Source organism: Phaseolus vulgaris, chromosome 7 (genome assembly GCF_051622355.1).
Source record: "Phaseolus vulgaris cultivar YP4 chromosome 7, ASM5162235v1, whole genome shotgun sequence".
NCBI lineage: Eukaryota > Viridiplantae > Streptophyta > Magnoliopsida > Fabales > Fabaceae > Phaseolus > Phaseolus vulgaris.
This window is the reverse complement of record NC_143504.1, coordinates 49,400,952-49,421,928: the sequence shown is the minus strand read 5'-3', so window position 1 is coordinate 49,421,928 and position 20,977 is coordinate 49,400,952. Positions and strand designations below refer to the sequence as shown.

General features: G+C 33.9%; 1 protein-coding gene and 1 long non-coding RNA gene across 3 annotated transcripts; both read right to left on the bottom strand.

Moving 5' to 3' along the window:
- Positions 1–1,370: 1,370 nt before the first annotated feature.
- LOC137829801 (uncharacterized) lies at positions 1,371–16,131 on the bottom strand. Of its 2 annotated transcripts, XR_011084085.2 has the most exons (4): positions 15,973–16,131; positions 14,945–15,090; positions 2,163–2,208; positions 1,371–2,007 (listed from the first exon to the last, which is right to left on the bottom strand). It is a non-coding gene; the product is annotated as an uncharacterized LOC137829801 (long non-coding RNA). The 2 variants fall into 2 exon arrangements; XR_016523602.1 differs by lacking the exon at positions 2,163–2,208 and having other exon boundaries at positions 15,973–16,089.
- A 516-nt stretch (positions 16,132–16,647) lies between these two features.
- LOC137829800 (uncharacterized) lies at positions 16,648–18,074 on the bottom strand. Its single transcript, XM_068636714.2, has 2 exons — positions 17,784–18,074; positions 16,648–17,698 (listed from the first exon to the last, which is right to left on the bottom strand). The coding sequence occupies exons 1-2, from the start codon at positions 17,961–17,963 to the stop codon at positions 17,012–17,014; spliced, it is 867 nt and encodes a 288-aa protein (XP_068492815.1). The 5' UTR covers positions 17,964–18,074; the 3' UTR covers positions 16,648–17,011.
- Between the last annotated feature and the right edge of the window lie 2,903 nt (positions 18,075–20,977).

Here is a 20,977-nt window from a genome sequence, read left to right as displayed (position 1 = left end):
ATTAGAGAAGATGTGTCAGATAGTTTGGATTGAGGAAGGATAAAGTGAATTTATGAGAATGGTTTATTGAAATTTGAGAGTTGGGAGAGAATTTAAAATAATTTTAAATGTATAAAATATAAGTTTACAAATTTATCATTGTTTTTAAAATATATTTGAAGAATGAATTATAATATACTCTTTTTGTGTAGATTTTAATTAATTAAATTTTTCTAATATATAATATTCATAATTGCATTTTTAATAGAAAAATATTATAGAAATATTTTTGTGAATTGAAATAAATTTATTAAAGATATTAAAATCTATGATAATAATATTTATTATTATATATATTTGTTATTTTATATAATTATATATATTTTGTTGATATTATAATTTTATTTTATTATTTTTATTATTTATAATTATATGTTGTTATTAATAGAACAATTTAATAATTTTGAAATTATTGAATAAATTTATGTAATATTTAATTTTGTATATTGTAATAAAATGCATGCAAAAGGATATTCGAATAATAGTTTGATTTAAAGAATTATTGGAGGAGAAAATTAAATCTCAGTTAAAATTTAAAGAAAGTTTGGAAGTAAAGACAAGATTAAAATAAAGCTGAGGAACATATAAAACATCAATAGGTAAAATTTGTGATTAAAAATCACAATTCCAAAATATTTTGCAAACACGTGATGGCCATTAGGTAGACTAATAGGATAGGTTTAATGTTTTTGTATGAAGTAAACTCAAATAAAGAAGAACACACATGATCAATTGCTCTTGAATCTAGAATCCAATAATTTTTACCATGTTGTAAACTATTTAAGGTTAAGAATATTACTAGTTGGAGACCTCTCTGCCATTTTATGATTGGTGTCCGCAGTGAATGAGCCCACGTAATTTACTTGAACATTGGTTGCAATATTATTGTTGGTGCTTTGTCTAAACAAATCTAACAAAACTTAATATTGTTATGTTGTAAGGTGATATTCCCCTTTTTCATGTTCTTTTTGGCAAGGCTTAGAAAACACATCATGAGACATAACAACATTATTAACTTGATTGGTTTTACCACCATAAAACTTGTATCCTGGAGGATACCCATGTTTCTTTTAGCAAGTTTCTATGGTGTGACCATTCCTTCCACAGTAGATACATAATTTCTTATTCCTATTATCTTTGAAAGACTTATTTTCTTGATTAGGAAAAAAACTTCCGAAAACAAACGTATGGCCCTTTTTACCACAAAAGGTGCATATCACAAAAATAGAGATGTGATTAGAATTAGCACTATTAATATTGGAGACAGAAAAGTTACTAGCCAGATAACGTTCTTGTTACTTCACAAGAAAAAAAAACCGTTATAGATGGTATAGGCTCCATAAGAAGTACTTAGATTGCATGGCTTGATCTTCACATTTTTTTTGGTTGATAACAAAAGTAAAAGCAACAAAACAAGAACATTTTGTTTGACAGATGCATATAGGATTAGGTCTAAAATTTTCTAGTTCATACCAAATTATTCTCAGCTTAGTGAAATAGTCAGTAACAGACAATTCACCTTGATTTAAAGAAGCAACTCTCAGTTGTAAATCGGAAATTCTAGATAAATCTCCCTGAGAGTATCTACTCTTCAAATCATTCCATATATCTAAAGCTATATCCATCCATACGATGCTTTGTCTAATGGGAGTAGAGACAGAATGGACTAACTAGGAAATGACCATATTGTTGCATTTGTACCAAGCTGAGTAAGTGGGATGGTTCTTGGGTGAACATGGGCACGATCCAAGGACAAACTCCACTTTATTTTTCGCAATCAACGCCTTTACCATTGACTTACTCCAAGAGTGATAATTTGTGGAGTCCAACACTGGCGAGACCAAAGGGGCGGCAGGGTTCTCACTGGGATGGCGATAAAGGAAGTTGCTCATTTGGTTCAAGTGTTCCACTGATTGATTCATTGCATTCAACTGAGACGATTGCGTCGTGGTTTCTTCGATTCCAACACTTTCAGTCATATATGAAAAAGAAACAAAATTTCAAGATTTGGAACAAGAAATCGAGAAGAACGAAAACCATAGAAGATAAAATTCATAGTGCATAGTAGAGCTCTTCAAAGAAGATTTGAAGAGCTCTGATACCATAACAAACAAAAAAAATACCATGTGTTAATTGAGGGAAGAACACCGTAAATAGTGAATGGGGGGCCTGTGGTGAGAAAGACAAAGAGATGAAAGTAAGATAAACCCTAAAAGCGTTGAAAGAATGAGACTAGAGGAAAAAGGAAAACGTGAAAGTGTATTCTAAAAAATTGAATTAAAATCTGAATTACAAAAGTCACAATGTAAAAATAAAGCTAAGCCTAATATACACGGTGGCAAAGATAAAAGAAGGCCCAAGGCCCAAACAACCCAAACAAAAAATAACTAACCCAAAATAAATAAAAAACATTCTAACTAACACAAACCTCATCTTATAAATCGATTTTATAAGATTGAGTTAGACTTAAAATTTACTTTTTAATATGACATTAGATTCATTTAAAATCTATTCTAGCAAGAGTTTGTTAGGCCTATCATGTCACCCGCTATCGGATCACCCATAATATATAGTCTCACATTGACTAGAAATAAGGACATTTTATAGTATAAAAATGGATGCAAATTTCACCTTATAAATCAATTTTATAAGATTGAGTTAGGCCTAAAACTCACTTTCTAATAATATGTAATGTTGTTTGGTTGCTACATAGGCTATAGGTTTTTTACATACAGGTTGTTACATTGTTACATCTAGGGTACAATTGGTAACTTTCTTCAAACTTAAACTCTTTGAGGAGTTATTTTAGCCATATGAGATCATAAGTGGTTGATGTCATTGTATTCTGCTTTTGGATTTGATCTTACCATAATATTTTGTTTCTTACTTCCTATGACATTGAATTACCTCCAATAAGAATATATTACTCGGGTGGAGCATCCATGCTTGGTGACCACTTTGGGTTAGATAAAGCTTCCGATAGAAAATTAGAAATAAAATAAGTATAAAAGATAACGAGGTCAAACAAGTATAATATACTATAAGTCAATGATAATTAAGGTTTATATAATGGAGTAAAGGATTACAGGTGAAATGTATACCTTTTCAAACAATAACAAACCAATGATATTTAAAGGAGACAGATCCAGTAAGGGAGATGGTGTCAAGAAAGGATCAAGCATGACCTCCACGGTATCATTATTCATAATGTACTAGAATATTAATTAGTGGTGATGAAGAAATGGCGAGAAAATAACTACATATGTCGTCATTAGAATGAATAGTTGTATAATATAGAACAAACTCAAAGAGATATCAGGCACAAAATACCTTTTCAAGATAGAAGAAAAACATTGTTACCTTTTTTAGTGTTAATATCCCGCAAATATACATTTGAATTACCTCAACAGGTTTGAGGTTTATGTACAAAACATATGGTACCAAATACACATGAAAAAAGAATGCATAGAAAGAAATGAGAAAAAAGGGACACAATGAAGTACCCGATCATTGAGGATAGATGATGATATTCAATTAGAGATAACATAATGTAAATCCCTTAAAAATGGTGAGTAAGATGATTCTGTAAAAGTGTTCGAAAGATGTTCGTTTTCGCATTTGACTACTCCATTTTGTTGAGTATTGGGACACCAAGTTTGATGAAAGATAGCATGGGATACCATGAACTATCGATATTGATTAGACAAATATTCACAAGCATTGTCACTATAAAAATCATGTATAGATATACTAAATTATGTTTTGATTTCATTAAAAAAACATTTGAAATATAAAAAACACTTCTAATTAACTAAGTCCAAGTACATATAAAATAATCATCAATATAACATAAGAAACAAAACATTTAAAACCGATAAGAGTAACACTACGAGAAAGACCCCAAAGGAGAAAAAGCTCATTTATTAAAACTATCATGAAAAGACTAAAGAATATGCAATTCAATGGACAAAACAAATGCTTTAAACTTTACACCATCTTATGCAATTTTTTAGCACAACTCACTTAACTATATCCCCATTTCAGAGACTCAAATGAAAAAGTTAGACTTGTCCATGTTCTCAGTACAAACAATACAGTTAGAAAAGATGGGAGAATTTGTTCCAAAGGTTTATGTGACGTTGGAAGACGTTCTTTTAGACAGTAATAGGATAATTATATTTAAAAACTAAAGACAGGGAAAGTAGATCAATGTAGCACCATCCAAACCCAGTGTTCACCGAAGAAAAAGGTGGTTGCAAGAAAGTCATCGGAAAACTGACTCGGGGCGATACCAGAAAAGTGAAAGCGAAGCTAAAAGAAGTTCAAAAAAAAAATCCTCCAAAGACAATTGGTCCATTGTGCCTTAAGAAAGATGTGATATTATGTTAAAATCTAGACAAGAGAGAAACATTAAGTTGAAACCATATGTTTTTGAGACAGCACGCCAAGGGTATAATATATATTTGCAAATATATATTGTACTCAAAGTATGGGTTGGAGCCTGGAAGCGTCCACACTAGTCAAACTCCAATCTTGGTGGTGGAAAGATCTCTATAAAGTGTGCAAGGAGGGAAGAGGAAAATGATGGTTTCAAGAAGAACTAAGCTGGAAACTAGGGTGTGGAGACAAAGTAAAGTTCTGGGAGGAGGTGTGGGTTGGGAGCTCTGATCTCAAATCCTTGTTTCCTAGACTGTTCTCCCCAGGGGCAAACAGTGGGTGAAGTTGGCGTGTGGATTAATTCGGATTGGAGATGGAGGCTGACATGGAGGCGTGCCAAATTTGAGTGGGAATCATCACTGGAAGCAAACCTCTTTACACTACTATCAGGGGCACTAATGAGAAGGAATGACGTGGATGTGCAGGTGTGGGGGAAGGAAGAACCAGGCCTTTTTTCTGTGAATTCTGCTTATGAGTGCCTTGCCAAGCAGTCTCATAGAACCCAATCCGATGTGTTTAATCTCCTTTGGAAGACTAAGACATTCCCAAATGTGATCGTGACAGCTTGGAGAGTGTTGCTGGATAGAATCCCAACAAGGGTGAGTTTGGGTAGGAGAGGGGTGATGGTGGAATCTACGCTATGTGCAATGTGTCATCTTAAGGAGGAGTCTTGTCAACATATCTTCTTGGAGTGTAAATACGCACAAAGGGTATGGTCCTTGAGCTTCAAATGGATAGGTATCTTTTCTGTTCAACAGAATGATTTAAATCTGCACTTTATGAGTTTTTATCTGAGCAATGCTAGCAAGAAGCAAAACCTGGTATGGAAAGGTGTTTGGGCATCTGTTATTAGGTGTATCTGGGACCAAAGGAACCTGATTGTATTCAAAAAGGGGCTAGTAGATGCAGAAGTGTTTCAGAAGGCTCAACTCAAATCCTGGCTTTGGATGAAACACAAGGTGCATTCCTTTACTTATTCTTTCGTAGACTGGATTCTTAATCCAATGATTTGCATTAGAAGTTATAATTAGGACTCCCAGATGCCAAGAGTTTTAAGACTACGGCCTATACTGGATTTATAGTTGGTTGGAGGTGTTGGTGGGTTTGTCACGGCCTGCAGCTGGTGCAAGATGGAAAGGACATATGTGTATGCAAGGGAGTCAAAAGGAATGTTAAGGACATGATGGAGGATTCTGTTTTGATGTGTCTTATAATAGACCAATAGAGGCAGGGTGTATGCTGGTTCAGGGTTCTTTATGCAGGAAACAAAAACTATGTTTTTTATGTGGTGTTTTGGTTGTTGTGGAAATCCCTAAGTGTGTTTGCTGATCAACTAGTGGTCTCACATGTGGATCGTAGAGGTTGTGGTGGGAATTCAGACATGTTGGGGGATGTAAGTCGAAGTTGTAAACTCCAACCAATCTAAATGCGAGATGGACCCTGGCAAGTAAGAAGTTGGTTTCTAATAAAAGTGAGCTTAAAAGGAGAAACAGGGGGAAGCCAAAGTCAAAAAAGGAGCGAATGGAAGATGCTGCATTGAAGTGATTAATTTTGTGACAAGTGCTACAATTGTGCCACTGCAAGCTGGGTAGAAGGAATGTCAATGAGGTGGTGGAGATAACCAATATTTTGGTGTATTTTGATGGTTTTGTAGTTGCAGTTTGCAGTGCTTATAGCATTCCAATACGAGCACGGTGCTAGCTGGAATAGGATGTATAGCTTATGCAACAAACATTATTTATCTATTGCTTCTGGGGTGTTTGTTCATCTCTTTATTCTTGGAGATTCTTAATGTGGTTTGGTTTATGTAAAAGGGTTGGGATACCCCTTTTGTATCCCTCTTAATTTAATTTTATTTTTTACTGATAAAAAAAAATATTGACAAAAAGGAATTAATACTATAAATAGAAAAATTTGTTATGCTTTAATAAAAAATATGATACTAGAATATAAAAACATTCTTAATAATACATACATACTCTAAATATTTTTAATTATATTTATTTTATAATTATAACAAAAAAAATAGAAATGGAAATTATAATTGAGTTAAAAAGTAACTTCTCATACTCCTAGGGTAATATAACTTTATCACCCGTCACCCTTAAAATAAAAATGAAGTAAAACAAACAAATCTCAAGTCAACATGTTTCCATAATAAAGTTGCATGAGTATGTTAAGAATCACATTATGTACCGAAAATCACCAACTAAAAAAAACCTAGTTTCCATTCCGAGAAAAAACTTTTAAATCTTGAAATAAACAAACTAATAGGATTCAATTACCTAAGTTCATTGTAATCTACAGACATGCATTAAGCAAACTAAGTTCTTTACACATCCTAAAAATCAGAAGTGAAACGGTCTAAGGCACAAGATGCTGCCGAGTTTGAATTGCAAATAAACTATTATATTGTTAGAAGCTGAATAACTACAAAGAAACAAATAACAGCTACTCGGAGGAAGTCAAAGAATTGCTCAAAAGAGCACAAGCACTCACTAATATCATGAGTACAAATTTAGTTAGCATCAAATCCAAGATAATTTGAACATTTGAAATATCCAATCAACAAAGATCTAACAGCCAGACTCTAATTCTAGAAGAAGTACACTTACAAATATGCTCACAACTCTTTCAGAAGATATTTTATTAAAAAGTGGACTTTAACCTAATTCAACTTTATAAAATCAGCTCATAAGATGATATTTGTACCCACTAATATATTATGAAAAATCCTTATCTTTAGTTAATGTTGGGTTTCCAACACACCTTCCTCGCGTTATATTATAAAAAAAAGAATATAGATAACAAAATAGTAAAAAAAAAAACAAAAGATAAGAGAAGGAATATTTCTTCTTCTTTTTCACTAAAATCAAAACAGATGATCTGAATATATACAAATAGTATACTCATTCTAAGTATAACTAAAGAAAGAGAATGACAAAGAACCAATAAAGGTTAAAGACATGTATAAAGACAAACAACTAAAAATTAGAAAAGACAAAATAGAGACTAGACATCTATACAAAGAGAAACAACTAAAAATAAAAAAGACAAAATAACAAAATTAATATTAGCTTCATTTTAGAAGCCTTGCATCTATATCCTTTGATACCTCGCAAGTTGGAGAGTAAATATTGTTGAGACCCAACTTGAAACAAATACTCTTAAAAGATTGAGGACTTAAAACTTTGGTATAAATATCAACTAATTGATCTATGGTGGAAATGGGAAGCAAATGGATGAGACTCTTCTTCAATTTTTTCCTAACAATGTGACAATTTATGTCTATGTGTTTCATACACTCGTGAAACACTGAGTCTGTTGCAATATATCTTGTTGAGTCATTGTCATAATATAAAAGAGATGATTGCTCAAAACAAACTTTGAAAAAGATAAGTTAGCCATTAAATTTCACATGTAACAATAGTCATTGTCTTGTATGCTTCACAGGAACTCCTTGATATTGTTTCTTCCTTCTTTGATTTCCAGAATATGAGTGAATTCCCAAGTTTCCACGTTATTGGTGAATCTCATAACATTCAAAATTTTGATGGTCTTGACCAGATTTTTATAGGCAATGGTGCAGGTTTAAGAATTTGTGGTGTTGGTGTCTCTTCGTGTGTCTCACCTTATGATTCACATGTCATTATATAAGTGGGTGTAAACCTGACCTTACAAACTGGTTTATAAGGTTGAGTTAAGTTTAAAGTACACTTCTTAAGATAGTATTAAAATCATTTAAAGTCTATGGGTCTATCATGCTATCCACTATCGAACCACCCACGGATATATAGTTTCATACACAAGTTTGAGGGTCTCGACGTGTGGAGATGCGTTAGAGATATCACATAGAGTAGAAATAAAGATAGTTCATAATATATAAGTAGGTGCAAATCTCACATTTTCAAGCCGATTTTATAAAGTTGAGTTAGACTTAAAGCCCAATTCTTAACAATCACCAAAAATCTATTAAGTGTTACTCAATTTTCCAAAGATAGTTTATGTTTTCTTTGACTTTTATCCTTACAAGTGTCGTTTTAAATCTCAGGGAACGAATAAAGTTCTTCTATAAGGTGTTGATAATGTTGATGAACTTTATTCATTCAATAATCTCCAGTTTCAGCCTCAATTGCAGTCATCTCAGTTGTCGTCATCTTTCAAATGTTTCACTTTTAATCTAAATAATTTGTTTTTGTATACAACAATATTCTCATGTGGCACAATAGACTTGGTCATCCAATAGTTATATTATGCAAATTGTACTAAAACATTGTAAAATTTCTTTGTCTAATAAAGTTAATTTTTATTTTTGTTCATCATTTAGCGTTGGTAAATCACTTAAGTTGTTAAGTCATGCCTCAAAATTTGTTTATTCTCCATTAGAACTTGTGTTTACTTATCTTTGGGGACCTGCTCATTTAACTCTTATGCAAAGTACAAATATTATGTTTCCTTTGTTGATGCTTGTTGTATACTTGGATATTTCCAATAAAGTCTAAGGGTGACATGTAGTCCATTTTTCAGAATTCTAAACAGCTAGTTGAGTTACAGCTTGGTTTCAAAATTAAAAACATCCAGTTGGATTGGGGTGGAGAATATAGACCTTTTATGAGTTTCTTAACTTGTGGTATAAATCATAAACTTGTTTGTCTTCATACACATTATCAAAATGGTGGTGTTGAGAGGAAACACAGACATATTATTGATTTGGGTCTTACCTTGTTGGACAAAGCTTCTCTTCAGTTACAGTTTTGGGATTTTTGCCTTTACTACAATTGTATTTCATATTAATAGACTTCCTATAACTTCTTGAATTTTATTATTCCTTATTCTGTTCTTTTTAATAAAGATCCAGACTTTGATTTTCTCAAAAAAAATTGGATGTGCTTGTTTTCCTTTTTAAAACTTAATCATTCTCATAAACTTGATTTTATATTTCAGGAGGGTATTTTTCTGGGATATTCTCAAATACACAAAGGTTACAAGTGTTTATCATCCAGTGGAAGAGTTTACATTTCAAAGGATGTTCGATTCAATGAACATGAATTTCCTTATTCTCGTCTTTTTCCTAATACTCTCAATAATATTAAAGATCTCAATGAGTATTTTAATTTAAAGCCCATTCTCACACCACCTCTAGCGTCTAACAAAGGATGTTTGATTCAATGAACATGAATTTCCTTATTCTCGTCTTTTTCCTAATACTCCTAATACTCTCAATACTATTAAAGATCTCAATGAGTATTTTAATTTAAATCCCATTCTTACACCACCTCTAGCGTCTAACACTACTTCATTTGCTTATGTGTCTGTTAATTCCACGGAACAGTCCTCTAAGTCGCTGTCTAATATTGCACCTTTCGTAACTACTGAACTTGTTAAGTCTAGGAACAATCCTCTTCATATGAGTTTATGTCTAATACTCACCTGTCATAACAACTGAACTTGTACATAATACAGCACCTCCTACTAATACTCATCCTATGCAAACTAGGTCCAAATTTGGTATCATTCAACACAAAATTCACGTTAATTCCATGGAACAATCCTCTTTGTCCGAGTCTATGTCTAATATTGCACCTTTCGTAACTACTGAACTGTTAATTCCACGGAATAGTCCTCTTCGTCTATGTCTAATATTGCACCTTTCTTAACTACTAAACTTGTACATAATACAGTTAATACTCACTTTATGCAAACTAGGTCCAAATCTGATATTGCACAACACATAATTCAACCTTCACTGCTTATTTCTCATTCGGAACCAAGAAGTGTTAAGCAAGCTCTTAAAGATGCTAATTGGTTAGTTCCAACGCAACAGGAGTATGATGCTCTCATGTAGCAAAATACATGGGATTTAGTCACATTATTCTCTAATAGACAAGCTGTTGGATGTAAATGGGTTTTTCAAGTCAAGGAAAATGCAAATGGCTCCATTAATAAATATAAAGCATGACGGGTGGCAAAAGGATTTTATCAAGTCCATGGTTTTGATTTTCATGATACTTTTTCTCCAATTCATTACAATCAGCATTATTCTTACCCTTGCTTTCTCTTATGGATGGAAATTGTTTCAGCTTCATGTTAATAATGTTTTTTTTAAATGGCTTATATGTCTCAACCACCTGGTTGAAGCAAATGATAAGTCTCTTGTTTGTAAGCTGAATAAAGCTATCTATGGGCTAAAACAAACACCATGAAAATGGTTTGATTGATTGGAAACTACTCTTCATCAACTTGGATTTTCGAGCCATGCTTGTGACTCCTCTCTTTTTGTATACAGAGAAGAGTTGCAAGTTTTCTATTTTTAGGTCTATGTAGATGACATTATAATAACCGGTATCCCACATATTCTTATTCAAGAGATTATAGCAAAGTTTCATGCAATTTTTTCCTTGAAACAACTTGGTCAGCTTGATTATTTTCTTGGTCTTGAAACTAAGTATTTACCTAACAAATCTATCCTCATGATGCAAACTGTACTAGACAGAGAACTCAGGACTTAGTGCTCAGAGGTCGAATCTCGGTGCGTGGAGTAGGTAGGTCAGCTCGACTGTTGGACCAGTAAAATGGGCCATGAGATTGGTCCCAGTTTGGTCAGCAAACCCATTTTGGTATAATTGAAGTAACCTTTTATACGTAAATATAAGACTATTAATAAAGGGTATTTGTGGACATAGGGGTACGTTTAGTGCGTGTGGAGTCTAGGTTAAGTAAATGTTTACTTTTAACCTAAGCCTGTGTGTTCTAGGGCATGTAGTGGTTAGATTGCATGTATAGGGAAAGATAATGTTGCACCATGAGTAGGGTGTCCATGTAAGCAGAATGTTCCCCTGACATTGGCGCATGAGTTGGTGCCCTGTTGGCAGGTGGTTATTTTGTTATTATTTTATACACTCCTTGGAGACGATATTTCGTTCTGCTGTAGCACCTTGAGAGAAGGCGCCCCTAAACAAAATGTGTTTCTCCAGTTAGGTATGCTTTCAGTTGAGATTAGATTCTCGTGAGAGAAAATTATTACAAGAGGAGGTAAGCTATAAAAGGGACTTGAGAGCCCAGGTAAAGGTACGTTGTTTCTGAGATTAAAATTGAATACTCCTTTAATTTAAGTAAGTCTTTACTGACTTGATCGTCGGAGTGCAATCAACAGGTAGGGTCTCTTCTGTTTCAAGAGGTAGGGCAAGAACACAAACCATATATATTTGAGACTTACTTCATAAAACATATATGGTTGAAGCTCGTTCAATTTCTTTATAGAAAAGAGTTACAGGTTTTTTATTTTTTTTGGTCTATGTAGATGATATTATAATAATTGGTAACTCGGCCTATTCTTATTCAAGAGATTACAGTAAAACTTCATGCAACTTTTTCTTTGAAACAACTTGGCCAACTTGATTATTTTCTTGGTCTTGAAATTAAGTATTTACCTAATAAATCTATTCTCATGATGCAAACCAAATATATTTGAGACTTGCTTCCTAAAACACGTCTGGTTGAAGCTCATTCAATTTCTTCTCCTCCTACAGTTTGTAATTGCAAACTTACCAAGCTTGGAGTTTATCTATTTTTTTATCTAACTTTGTATCACTCAATGGTGGTGGTGAAACACATAATATGATATCTTAAAGGAACTTTGTCTCGTGGATTACATTTTCAACCTGCATCTCCTGATCATTTGTTATCATTAAAAGTTTTTTTTGTGATGTTGACTAGGCATCAAATGTTGATGATAAGCGTTCTTCACGAGCAACCATTTATTTTCCTAATTTAATATCTTGGTGGTCTCACAAAGAACAAGTTATTGCTCACTCTAGTACCGAGGTAGAATATAGGAGTTTGGCTCACAGAACTGCAGATTTCTTACATTACTCCAATACTTTTATGTGGCAATCAAAGTGTTGTAGCCATTGCTCACAATCCATTTTTCCACAATCGTACTAAACACATGGAGATTGATGTTTTTGTACAAGAGGAGTTTGGCTCAAACCTCTACTAAACTTTCATGGATTTCTACTCGCTCACAAAATTGCAGATTTCCTATACTACTCCAATACTTTTATGTGGCAATCAAAGTGTTGTAGCATTGCTCACAATCCAATTTTTTCATAATCGTACTAAACACATGAAGATTGATGTTTTTTGTGCTAGAAAAGGTTTTGATAAGTGGGCAGATGCTATAACAAAGTCATTATCTTTAACTCAATTTACGCTTCTTCGAAGCAAACTCAACGTGAAGAATTTTTCTTCCGAAAAATCTTCTCCTTGAGTTTGGCGAGAGATGTTAGTAAGAATTGTTAGTGTACAATTGTCAAGTTATTTGCTTGTATGTTAATGTACAGGTGTCTAGCTGAGAATTGTTAGTGTACAATTATTCATTGTAATATTCATATTTGCTAACCGTGCCAGGCGATAGCACACAATTGCTAATCGGTGAAAACACTATGAATACTTGTAATATTCATTTATATGTGTGGAACTATTAATAAATTTTCTCTCATTAAGTTTAATTGTAACATAAATAGTTAATTAAGTATAATTGTAACAAAAATAGTTAATAAGTAATTGCACTATCTACATTTAGTCACTAGTTGGGTGGGTATTATAAGGAGAGGGAAAATTAGGAGGAGAGGAGGGAAATAAGTCATTGCAGAAGAGATGCAAGTTTATCCCAACTTGTGATTCAATTACACATATTCAACAAGAAAAAAAAATTCGTTCTTCTTCATTGTCTATTCCAGTTCTTTTTATCAAATTGGTGTGATAGCTCTTTCGAGGGCAATGCGGCATGGTAACTTCAAGAATTGAATCAAGAGTGGTGGCGTTAGGACAAATGGGAGCCAAATCTAAGATGGGATTTAAGGCAAGAATGGAAGAAAGGCCAGCGCACAAGGATCTGGCCTGGACATCACATTCTGAGCACCAGAACGTGCGACTTAACAAGCTAGGAGGGATGATAGAAAGATTAAAATCCACTAAAAGTGGCCCAAGAAACCAGAACCCAACAACCACTAACGAACAAAATGAGTCTGAAGGTGACTTCTAGGAACAACCACTAAGAAACAGAATGAGTCTAAAGGTGACTCCTAGGAACAAACAACCACTAAGGAACAAAATGAGTCTTAAGGTGACTTCTAGGACAGAGAACTATCAAGATAAATAGAGATACCAATTTTGTGGAAGATAGGTATGGTTGGGTGAGCAAGTGGGAGCAATGTTTCAAAACAAGGGGAATTGTACAAAGAAGGGGAGAAGATCATGCTGTAATGGTAGCTTTGGATGTGGATGTGGATGCCTCGGGTGGTATTGGTCGTGGGAATCTTGTAACCAAAACTAATATTGGGAAGGGTTCATAAAAGCAGTTATTCAACAATTACAACAAACAATAAGGAGATATCCTCACGAATTATTAGTGGCTTTTAAGAGACCAATTCTGTGAAAGTGTTTATCATTCAATTTGAAAGACACCAGGGGTGATGAAGGAAGAAATAAGTGCAGAGTTGAAGCCAAATGAGTCCAGAATGTTGTCAGATATGAGCTTAAGAACAGAAGAGAGAACTCGACAGTGGCAAAGACAGGAGGGTATCAGGGAGGAAGGGAGCTAGTTCCTATCGCAGCTTCACACATAATAAACCCAAAAGGAACTGGAAGTCCTACATTGCATAGGGATCTGAATTGAGGAGTATAGCCTCTAAGTCTTCACAGACAGCAGACCAAAACTTAGGCTTTTCATAGCAGAGGTAGATCAAACTTCAAGAGATTGACAAGCAGAAATGAAAGAAAGAGGAGAGTTTCATGTGATGAGAAGCTTGGCCCATCATGTATGCATGAATAAGTAGTACAATGTGATGGTGGTACAAGAGTATGACGAGGATGATATGAAGAAGAGGACACTGACAGAATGGCACCGACCATCAAGATGTTAAGTGGAAGCATCTACCATATGGTGAGACTGGCAGTGAATTAGAAGAAGGCATTCCATTTCCACCTTAAGGACAAGGTGGATTCTTTAGGGAGGGGGGTTGATAGGTAGCTAAGACCTCCTATTATCTACAGTAAGAGAAATAAGAAGGACTCGAGATGAGGCTATTGTATAATTGTAACAGAAATAGTTAACAACTACTAACGTTCAGTTAGTTATTAGCAAGGTGGGTATTATAAGAAAAGGGCTGAGAATTAGGTGCGCAGGAGGAAAATTAATCATTGTCATGGAGAGTGCAGGTCTCTCAAAAACCTGTGATCCAGTTACATGCATTCAATGAAGAATTCTTCTTGGGTCGGTTCTTATCATTAAAAAACGAAAACACAGACTCCAGTTACAAAACAATTCAGTACTACCTGGCAAATATATGTGGGATTAAATTGGCACCGAAAAACTTCACCAGATTCAAAACAGTGTTCACTTGCCAAAAAATTTAAGTGTAAGAAATTGTGAAGCTTGAAGAAATTTAAGCAGTAGTAGACTTACATTTACACATCAATTGATGAGTCGAGGCAAAGATAGAGACGAAGCATCTTTCAGCACAGTCGTTGGGAGATAGACATCCAGACCATGAATTGCTTCAAGCTGGACCATTGTTTGTTTAATAAAAAGAGTTCATTCAGAGGTTCATGCTGCTGCAAGATGAAGCAAATCAGGTCAGAATTGAAGAAGCAAAAATCACCAAACACGATGACAAAGGAGGAATAATCAAGCAAGCACAGCAACAAAGCAAAATTTAGGTCGAACAGAAAAATCGCAATTTAGCAAGATTTCAAATCAAAGAGGAGAGGGGGGGTCAGGAATTGTCCAAATCAGATGTCCCCCGAAAAAAATTTCCACACATGCACATCTTCATAATATTTAGTAAGCCGCCACAAAATCAAGGATAAAGCATTTACTGAACTCATTGATAGTCTTGCATACCTATATCTACAATCAAAATCATTTAGATTAGACAATGACAGGGTATTACAATAACTCTAGAAAAGTCAGGCAATCGAAGAAGAGCTCCTGATAAGTACCCAAGTACTTAGGAAAGCCACCCCCAAAAGCTAGCAACTAAGGAGAGAATCAAACACTTAAATACTCCACCACCAAGCATATGATCCCTTCCCCAGAATCTTCCTCTCCGTCCAAACTCAAATTCATTCCATTGACACTAACACCACAACCAAAACTCTCGATACAATTATCAGGAAACAACAAACCGATATCTATTGATTGCCAACTTTTTAAGCCTAAGAAATCTTGATTTGAAGCAGTATTTGCAACACCAAGTAACATGGTTAAAAGGGAATAATTGTGCAAGTGATATGCAACGGTTAGGAGTAAGGTCATACAGAGAGGGAGGGAGAGAGAAGAACTGGTACACAAAAGCCAATATCCCAGTGAAATCATGAGTAATCCCCCCAAAAATAATTTCATCCTGCTATAACCAAACAAAAGTTTATTCACTGTATGTATTGCCTTGTCTTCGAAATCAATCACAAAGGAACAAAAAAATCTGAACAAACCTCAAAGTCACAACAGTTGCCAATTTTGCTGGCTTTGAAAGCATCAATGTTGGGAAATTTCATCATCTCACATTGTTACAAACTCTTCAAGCAACTCCTCTGTTTACTGAAACACAGAAAGAAGTACATGACCAACTGAAATTTCACCGCATGATACCTAATAGAAGTACAAGCATAAACAATTTACAAATTCCTTTCCATCACATCTCCATATGCTTGAGACTAAGTTTGCTCTTCCTTTTCGCATAAAAGACAGTTTGAACGAATATATATTGACATTATTTCCTCACCAATTCTGTCATTCAACTGGGTAGCTACCATTTCCCACAAGCATTCCAAAGCAAAAAGACGAGAACATTACAACCACAAGAAAGTCAATGTCGCCAAATTTCATCGTCACATATTGTTTCACGCCAAAGCAATAGGTTTATAACATAACCATAAAAACAAAGATTTATTCTGAAGTTCCACTAAACAAACTCACAATTAAAGAAACTCATATCATTCATTAGGCATCCAGGATGCACAGAAATTTATGAAAATTCAAGGAACAAGTAACCAAGTAAACTCAAAGAAGAAATTGAGATGCAATCAAATGCATTCAATCAATCAGAAATCTAATCACAAGGAATGTGTATCTAGCTTATATATGAACTCATGTGAGAGAGATTTCAATGACATTGAAGATGCAGTGTTTCATATTCATACAAAGAAACATGTAACTACAAATCCATTGCAATGTGAAAGGGCGCTTATACTACATTGATCCATCAAAGATACTGTAATGGAGAGAAACTTCACTCTAAGGTACATTTATGATTAACTCATTTAGCTAGAGAGCAGAGCTAGAAGCTTTATATCTAATCCTAGGTCGAACCAGAAAAGGATTCAAACTAAAAAATTTAAAAAAAAAAACAACAAAGGTTTCATAAAATCGATTTCATATGTTATAGGAACATCTGTAACCCCAACTACACCACCAAAAGGACAATAAACTTCACAACACTAACCCTAAACAACCCTATCCACCACCACCGCTTCACTTCCTACCCCCTCTTTTGGCAGGAGTCTTTTTCGCCGGAGACTTTACACTCTTTGGCTTCACACTCTTCACTGGAGTTTTCTTCGCAGCTGCCGCCACTTTCTTCGGCGCGGGCTTTGCGGCAGGGGCTTTCTTCCCTGGTGAAGTCCTGGTAGAAGTCCTGGCAGCCTTCACAGGCTTAGCCTTGGGCTTTGCCACAGGCTTAGCAGCTTTGGGCTTGGCTGCAGCTGGCTTGGGCTTGGCTGCTGGCTTAGTGGCCTTTGGCTTGGCAGCTGCAGCCTTAGGCTTGGGAGCAGCCTTGGGCTTTGCAGCGGGCTTGGGTTTGGCTGGAGCCTTGGCCTTAGGCTTGGCAGCAGGTTTTGCCTTAACGGGTGCCTTTGACTTAGCAGTCTTGACATCCTTGGCCTTGGCAGCGGGCTTGGGCTTAGGCTTAGGCTTGGGCTTAGCAGGTGCTGGCTTCTTCTTCTTGGCAGGGGAAGAAACAGTGGGCCTGGTAGGTGGAAGCTTGAAGGATCCTTTGACTTTGACCAGCTTTCCAGCAGCAACAAGCTTCTTCAAGTGGTAGAGAAGAAGCTTCCTGAAGTTTGAGGGAAGCTGCTTGTGCTTCTCCTCGACAAACTTTGCAATAGCATATTGGCTGGAACCAGTTTTCTCCTTCAGCGAGGTAATTGCGTCTTTGATCATCTGTTGAACAAGCAAAATTGAGATCAGATCCAATTAAACAACAAATTGCAAGAGGAGAAGGGAAGAATAATAATTCAGATCAAACCTCTTCATAGGAAGGATGAGTTGGAGGGTTACGGGGCCTGGTAACCTTCTTAGGTTTAGGTTCCTTGGACTTCTTTGCCTTAGCTTCAGATTTCGGCTCCTCCTTCTCCTCCGGAGGAGACTCGGTGGCAGCAGGCTCGGGTGCGGGTTCCACAACAAGAGTAGGTTCTTCTGTCGCCATTGAAAAGGCTAGGGTTAGGGCTGAACTAGGAAGAAGAAAGATTGGGATCTGTGTGAGAACGTTGAAATTGGAAATGTAATGGTAATTGAAATTTCTGTGTGATAGAAGAGAGAAATTTGATGGTTTAAATAGTCAAGTGTGCCAGAGACTATATCCAATTACTTATTTCTGATTGGTCCACAGGACCCTCACACGGATTGAGGCACTGTCTTAGTTTGAATGTCAACCCTTGGATGGGGGTATAATCAACGGCTGTTCAACGTGGAGGCTAGTTAGAATGTTTTGGGTGCTATAGGTTGCTTTTGGTGTGTGTTTCTAAGCTCGATTCATATGAGGATTTCTCCGGCTGTGGTTCATGAAAATGGATGAAATTTTTTTAATCTTCTAGATTATTTTATGAGCTTTCTGATGATGGGTGTAGCGTGTTGAATAGATCAAAGGTTTGGGAGATATTTTGTTTTGAAGGTGCAATGGTCATGAGTGGCCTTTCTTGTGATGTTATCAAGGTTTTTCCCTAATTGAGGGAAATGCTTTGGCTGGAGATGAGATCAATTCACTCCATGTGAAAATAGGTTAACACAGGTTTCCATTGCATCAAGAATCATGAAAATCCGATTAGATTTCATCATAGAATGATTCCTTAGAAGGTGATTGAAGTTGAACAAATGTAATCAAAGAACATGTATATGTGTAGTAATCTATTGGCTAAAGAACATTATTGTTTCTCATGTTGGTTGGTCATTCTTTTGCTCAAATCCAATATTGTAAAATGTAATTTCATTTAATTGTGGTATGATTTTAAATGAAAAATAGTTTTTTTTCTAATAAAGTTTTTATTTTCCTACTACTAATGCTTTAAAGGCAAGTAAACATGTTGTGCAAGAATATGCATATGTATGGTAGATGTCAAGTATATAGTTACTCAATACTATTTCATTTGTTTAATTCAATTTATATTTGAACTATACTAATTTACGTTTTATATTATATTGTATGTATAATATTATATTATATGCATAGAGTTACATTATTGATTTATAGCCAAGGTTTTGTAAGAAAGGTTTATGTATATCTTAATTGAGTTTGATGTAAAGGTTATCAACATGCTTTCACTATAAGTGAATGATATAAACTATTTGAAATTGAATTTATACTTGTATTATTGTTATTTGAAAATATTTTATTTATAATGAGAGAAAATGTTATATTAATTTAAAACATCATATATATATATATAATATAATATGCAAACACATGTATATTTTCAATATTTATTAGATTATTTGTACTATTTAATCATCAAATTTTGATTCGAGTATTACTCTTTGAAACATAAGATTTATATTTTCTACAAAAATTCTTAAATTAGTTTTTTTTTTAAGGATAAGCATGATAATATTAACATGCTACCCAAGCAACTCAACTACTTTTTTATGAAATAAAAAATTGTTTTAATTGCTTAAGACTGTGAATTGTTTAAAGGGTTTAGCACCTTCAAATATCATACAAATTAAGGTTTGATGATTAAATATAAATATAACTTCCTATAAAAACAAATAACAACAAATTAAGTATGGATTTGATGATTAAATAGAATATAACTTCTCCTTAAAACAAGTAGCAACAAATTAAGTATTATTAAATAGAAGTATAACTTATGTTTAATATTTGTTTTATAGATGGATGAGAATAAGTATTTGTCATTGTATAAGTTATAATTGTTTCTTCATTCATAAATAATAGAAACATTTGGTCAAAAAAGATAAAGATAAAGTTTTACTTTAGTGGAAAATTTGCTTCAAAGTGAAATAACTATTACATATACTTAGATTCCATAAACATGTATTAACCAACTTAAATATGTACAAAAGGATTGAAAACTCTTGTTGATTGAAAAATATTTCTTAAGGTCTCAACATGGATTCACTTACACTCATCATGTTTTCCTTCTCTCACATAATTATAAGAGACTTATCACCAAATTTGGGTTAAATGGAGTTCAACTTAAACTTGTGAATTATTATAATTTATTCTAAGCTTTTATTCAATTATATTGTTATTTTTTAACACTGATGTATCACATGCATAAATTTTAATTAGAAATTGTTTCTCACCATTTCAATGATAGATTCAAATGAATTGCATTTAGAATAAATTATTTATTAAAATTAATGTATTAATGCATTGATGATATTCTTTATATTTAACTTATTTACAATTTAAACATTTTATATTTTTATGGATTGGGATGGAACACCATTAATTAATTTCACATTCATCTCAAAATCCTATAATAGACGGTTTGGTTCAATGTTTTTCTATTTGTTTGTTATAATAAGCCAATAACACTAAAGAAAGAATAAAAATGTTATAAAATGTATTAGTTGGCATGCACAAACATATTAAATATATAGAGAGATGTATAGATATGAATAAAATTATAATTATAGTGTTATATTGTATATCTATGTAATAAATTATGTTGATTTTCCTTAAAAAATCATTTTACGTTTCTATTATTCTATATAGACAATGACTAATTGAAATAAATCTAAAAATAATATCTCTTTTATGTTATTCCTACATTAAATAAAAGTCTATACAATGACCTCATGTCAATTAGTAACCTTTCTCCTAACAATAGTCTTGAATTATGGATGACGAAAAGAAAAAAAATATACCTATGGATTATAACCATTTTAAGAAGAAGAAAAAAATCAATGGAAAAAATACTATATATAATTATTGTAACAAATATGATCAAATTTATAAAAAAAAGTTGTTTAATAATATTAGATAATCAATATTATGACCAAGTTTAGAAGACTATAAGTCTAACATGTCATCATCTCTAATCGATTTGTGCCTACACACCCCCTCATGCCGAGAGTGATAGCTCGTACGTGGAACAATATATTATAGGTGGTCCGATAGCGGGTGGCTTGATAAGCCCACACTTGTTAGGATAGACTCGAAATGACTCTGGGATCATATTAAGAAGTGAACTTTAAGCT

Bases quoted from the DNA above. Each gene is read 5' to 3' on its own strand.
- LOC137829800 (XM_068636714.2), bottom strand. From the start codon at position 17,963: ATGGCGACAGAAGAACCTACTCTTGTTGTGGAACCCGCACCCGAGCCT. The intron at 17,699-17,783 runs GTTTGATCTGAA...CTTGTTCAACAG, and splicing joins CTCATCCTTCCTATGAAGAG to ATGATCAAAGACGCAATTAC.